We start from the raw sequence: 6,000 nt of genomic DNA on the forward strand, positions 1-6,000 counted from the left end.
AATTGACCTTGTAAGCGCTCTCATGCCTACAAACTTTGACGGATTTTCATTAAATTTATACCAAATGTTTATACCACTAATACCTTGGTCAAGTTCGAAAATCAGCATTGGTCGATACTTTTTGTTGGAGTTATGGGACTATGACCACAATAATGACTCCGTTTTATCCAAAAATTGACCTTGTAAGCGCTCTCATGCCTACAAACTTTGACGGATTTTCATTAAATTTATACCAAATGTTTATACCACTAATACCTTGGTCAAGTTCGAAAATCAGCATTGGTCGATACTTTTTGTTGGAGTTATCGAACTTTGACCACAATAATGACTCCGTTTTATCCAAAAATTGACCTTGTAAGCGCTCTCATGCCTACAAACTTTGACGGATTTTCATTAAATTTATACCAAATGTTTATACCACTAATACCTTGGTCAAGTTCGAAAATCAGCATTGGTCAATACTTTTTGTTGGAGTTATGGGACTCTGACCACAATAATGACCCCAGTTTATCCAAAAATTGACATTGTAAGCGCTCTCATGCCTACAAATTTTGACGGATTTTCATTAAATTTATACCAAATGTTTATACCACTAATACCTTGGTCAAGTTCGAAAATCAGCATTGGTCAATACTTTTTGTTGGAGTTATGGGACTCTGACCACAATAATGACCCCAGTTTATCCAAAAATTGACCTTGTAAGCGCTCTCATGCCTACAAATTTTGACGGATTTTCATTAAATTTATACCAAATGTTTATACCACTAATACGTTGGTCAAGTTCGAAAATCAGCCTTGGTCGATAGACTCGATACTAGTATACTGCTTGACCGGCGGGGGACCCAGGAATTCTATTCTTGTCGTTTATTTGATTGATGGTCAGATCTTAGACTGGCGTGTCTTTGAATTTATTATGGTAATTCCCTCCTGTATCCTGTTCTGAGAATTTATGTCTTTGAGCGTTCCCCAAATTTTGGTTCCATATTGGAGTTATTTCATTTGCCCTTTATAGAAAAAGGAGAGGAGTTGTCAAAGATGAGACATGCGGGATTGATAATTATTTTACACTCTCACTTTGGATTTCTTTTTAAAATGATATTTCTTTAATTGTGATTTTGGACTTTAATAAATTCTAAATTTTAAAACTGCCGAGTGGATATTTTTATTTACGTTACATTACGTAACCAACATACGTAATCACAACAAAATAGAGGGAAACCAAAAGCCAATGTGCACATGTACCTGCTATTACAATGCATAAACATACTTTAAATCAGTTTCAACAAACATGACAGATGAAAAAATGACATAACAAACCGTCAACCATCTCAAAAATCCATAAAACGAAATAATTTATAATCGTGAATTTTTTTTTATTTGAGTTTGATGTTTTATTTAACATACGCTATTTCGTTTTTCATTATCATCAGTGATTTTTTTTTTGCATTTTGAAAAACGTCATGTTTTTAAAAAAAAGTAACTGCTTCAATAGCTGTTCGCTGAAAACTCTTAAACCAAGATATGGTTGACAACTGATGATGTTCTTGTATCTTATAACAAAGAAAAATTTGTAAAACTTTAAAATAATCTGGAAGTACTGTGAGCAAGCTCACAATTGATATCCCCCGCTAAGAAAGAATTACATGTATAACTTATGTATTTTTTCTATTATAGAAAATATTGGATGAATCTTTTTCACGTCCATTTTCTATAAATAACAACTGCTCTATTTAAAAAAAAAAACTGTAAATGCGAATATGAATACACAAACCAATTTCTATTCTTTAAATTCCATTTTAGTTCAAGTTCACTGTTAATGCATGAGGACTTTTGTATCCTTATGTTAACAAACATGACTCGAATCAAACAGAGCAGCCATTTAATAAAAACATTTTGAATTTTTAGTATACTGAGCCCGACTTTTTTGTAAACAATTACCTTGAACTTCCTCAATTGACCTTGGGTTAAGGTCATGGCACACCCTCAGGTTATAAGCAATCTTGATGTGAATTAAGAACTTCTAATATTTGTCGATTAGAAAGATATCGACTGGACATGAAGTTTCCACTTTTCTGCCAGTGACCTTGGCATTGCCCAAATGACCTTGGGTCAAGGTCATGACACACCCTTAGGTCATAAGCAATCTTTATGTGAAGTAAGAACATCCAATGTTTCTCCATAAGAAAGATATGGACCAGACATGAATTTTGCACTTTTTCTGCCGGTGACCTTTTCTTTGCCCGAATTAAATTGGGTCAAGGTCATGACACACCCTTAGGTCATAAGGAAACTTTGTGTGAGGAACTTCCAATGTTTCCCAGAAGAATGATATGAACCGGACACGAATTTTGCACTTTTTCTGTCAGTGACATTGACCTTGCCAGAATGACCTTGTTTCAAGGTCATGACACACCCTTAGGTCATAAGCAAACTTTGTGTGAAGTAAAAACTTCCAATGTTTCTCCATAAGAAAGATATGGACCGGACACGAATTGAACAGACAAGCGGACGGACGGACAAGGTGATTACTTTATACCCCCCAAACTTCGTTTGCGGGGGCTATAATGAAGTAATTAAAGTTTAAAGATGAAATTTAGGACATTATAAAACATTTCAAACAGCATTAAAAAAAAGCATGGTCGCAAATTTAGCTTCAAGTTTTTAATTGTTAACATCAAAATTTTCATCGCAAACTTCCATAATGGAAAAATGATTTTTGACAAATTTCAGCTAAAATCGTGACTACCGATATGTTCCTTTAACACCAAATTATATTTAAATATGCAAAATAATACATGTAGCAACTTTAAAACAAAGACTACAATTTCCATAAACATTTAAGTAATGTTAAAACATATACCATAAAGATTAACTTCTGAGAATTAAAAAAAAAGCTTAAGCTATTTTTAATAATAAAATAAGTAAACTTTCCGCCTTGTAACCTTGAAAATTTTTGAATGCCAGAAACATTTTCACAAGGAAATGATATACATGTATTTGGAAAACTTATCCTCTATTATCTTAATCTTGTATTATACAAAGATTCAATCTATTATTTCTTTCAGATTATGTTATGAAATATATATAAATATTGTAGTTTGCGTCAGACTCTTTAAGTGCATTATATCGTAACGAAGGACAAAACACGTGAAATTTAAGAAATTAACACAGTTAAGGGCTAAATATCTTTAACACTTACACCAAGTGTGATGAAGAAGTTTGTTAAAATATGCTGTTTCCTATTGTAATGTCTGCCTGTTCAATAGCAACGTGATGAACCAATTTCCGCAAGCCAAATCCCTTCAACAATAGGGAAGTTTTCTCTTATAATCATGTGCATGAAAATGATGCGTGTCAAACTAGCATGACATGAATTTACTTCTAGCGTTTGTCTATAAGTTTGACAAAATTAATAATGGAGAATGATATAAACCAATATTTCCCTCCAAACAGTATCTTTAAATTCGACGTGAACGATGATGATTACCTAGAGGCTGACAAAAACACGGATTCAGATACGGCGTCGAACTTGGAGGAAAACGACGTATACATTCCCCGTGGAGGACTAAGTCCGGAACAATTTAATGAAAAGAAGAGCATTAACAAGTATTTCTCACAGAACAGTATATTTATTTCGGACGATGATGATGACACAGAACAGGTCAAAATTCGATCGAAACCAAGATCACCTCGCCAAAATATTAGTGTTGACGAACTAGAGAAACTGGTTTTACCAACATTTGATGGTGAAAACGACATACCAGCAAAGGCTCCAAAAATCAAAATAGAGGACACAGACAATGGAGATGAGGATTACATGATATATGATACACCTCCTCCACCTTTGCCAAAACCCAGCAGAAAAACTTTTAACTTTCTAGAAGAAGAAAAACTGGACGGGTGTATCGATACAAGTTCCACAAGATTGGAAAACAAAAGAGGTAGCTGTCCAGGATCTATTGGTACTTGGGAACGATATTCCCTCATGAATCAGAGGTACGACAATCTTCTAGCAGCCGAAGGTTTGGAGTTTTCTGCGGAATACGAATGTGTTTCATTTTCTTCGAGTAGCGAATCTCACAAGCCCTCATCAGGAAAAAAGTCTTTTAAAGATATGATGTTATCCGTGTTTCCAAACCGGATTTTTCTTTCTGTCAGTGATACAGAAATCGACAAACCCCAAACTTTTAAAATGAATCAAAGTAAATCAAAACCTCAAAACAGAAAATGTCCTCAGGCTATACGTGGTATGAAAGAAATTATGAGTTCTAAATATAAAGAAATTCGATCAGCCGTGATTTCAACTGTAAAAAGAAACAGTGAAGGACCACTTACGTTAAACTCCTTTTTCTGTGTGCCAGCAGGATGCGCCAATGTTTCTTCTATTGCAAAATATGACAATGGTCATTGTTGGGTGGCAGCTGATCGTTCTGAGTGCATACTTTTATATGATAGAGACGGAAATTTATTAGATTTTGTGAACGTTGGGTGTCCAGTAGACTCCCTTACAACCGACAAGTATGGAAATGTGTTTATGTCTTGTCCGGATTTAAAACAAGTTCGAGTTTTTGACCGAAACCGACATGTAAGTATATGTCGAATGTTTGTAATTGTTTTTCATTTTAGGAGAGGGGATAAGTTTTTACTTTATTTAATTGCATTGGTTTAATTTTTTGCAGGTAAAAACATTTTTAGATATGACTCAATACCCTCGTGGAATTGCATATATGGAACTAAGCGAGTCAATTCTAGTCTGCAGAAACAACAACCGAGTCGCCAATGATCTGACAGTCAAAGCATGTAATCCCCTGAAGAAGTATCGTATTCGCGGTCCCAAGCCCCAAACCGAAGATGTATTAGACTCCATGTTTGGATACCCTCTTCGAGTGTGTGTGAATGTAAACCACGATTATGTTGTCTCTGACTTTGCTAATCGTTCAATCACCGTCATCGACTCTTCTGGAAGAACACGTTTCTCATTCAAATCATCCAAAGATTTCCCCATCCGCAACAGGCATTCCGTTTGCTGTGATACAAAAGGAAACATTTATATCTTTTCGAAAGGCAAGCCAAATGTCTGTATATTGGAACCGAATGGCAATGTAAAGGACATGTTTTCCTGTTCGGATCTGTATAATGAGACAGTGTTTGCAGCGGTGTTCGATACGGATGGGTATCTATGGCTGGCGTGTTTGGATGGGTTTATCAGAATCTTTGAATTGACATAATACATGTGGTGATTAACCACTAGACTAATGAAAAAGCAACTTTTTGATTTATGATCTGCAAGGTTGACTAGTCCCGTTTCGATTTCTTTTATTATTATTAATATTTTGAAAACATTTAGTAATATCAGTGAAATACAGATAAAACTTGATGTTCAGTTTTAGAATTCATCAATGTAGTTTTTTTGTTCATAGTAAAATTATAATACATACATGTATTAGGATTGTTGAAATTCATTAAGGCAGGTTTTAAAAAAAATAGTGACTACAATTACCATCATATAGGTCACAGCACATATTTAATCTCGACTTTCCTGAAAAGGAAATTGAAATATTTTTTTTTTCTTGTATATTAAAATATATCCGATGGATAACATGACTTAAGTATTGTTGTGTCCGAAGGCAGTGTCTATAATTTTTATTTAAAAAAAATAGATTTACCATTTAAGAATGTATAAAAACCAGTAGGATGCCAGAGCTATTAGGTAACAATAAAGAAATATCGTTCCTTGATTGATTTCATTCTTTTTCTTTGCTTTATAAACTAAAAATAATATCATTGCAAAACAGCAGAATATAACTTATGTAAAAGTACTTGTATATGCATAAGTCGGAGAATGGAAGTGTTCAGACTTGCCTGAAACAGCCAAAACAGTTAGCAGCTGTTCTCTGGTGATACACTAGCAAAAGTTGAAAACAATTGTTGAACTTGTATATGCATAAGTCGGAGAATGGAAGTGTTCAGACTTGCCTGAAACAGCCAAAACAGTTAGCA

At 34.3% G+C, this 6,000-nt stretch overlaps 1 protein-coding gene across 1 annotated transcript; it reads left to right on the forward strand.

Annotated features, from left to right (window-relative positions):
* Positions 1-3,304: 3,304 nt before the first annotated feature.
* On the forward strand, positions 3,305-5,738 carry LOC105317767 (uncharacterized). The gene is made up of 2 exons (XM_011414498.4): positions 3,305-4,585; positions 4,680-5,738. The coding sequence occupies exons 1-2, from the start codon at positions 3,416-3,418 to the stop codon at positions 5,226-5,228; spliced, it is 1,719 nt and encodes a 572-aa protein (XP_011412800.3). The 5' UTR covers positions 3,305-3,415; the 3' UTR covers positions 5,229-5,738.
* The last annotated feature ends 262 nt before the right edge of the window (positions 5,739-6,000 follow it).

The sequence above is a fragment of the Magallana gigas genome, chromosome 6 (assembly GCF_963853765.1).
Source record: "Magallana gigas chromosome 6, xbMagGiga1.1, whole genome shotgun sequence".
Classification (NCBI taxonomy): Eukaryota; Metazoa; Mollusca; class Bivalvia; order Ostreida; family Ostreidae; genus Magallana; species Magallana gigas.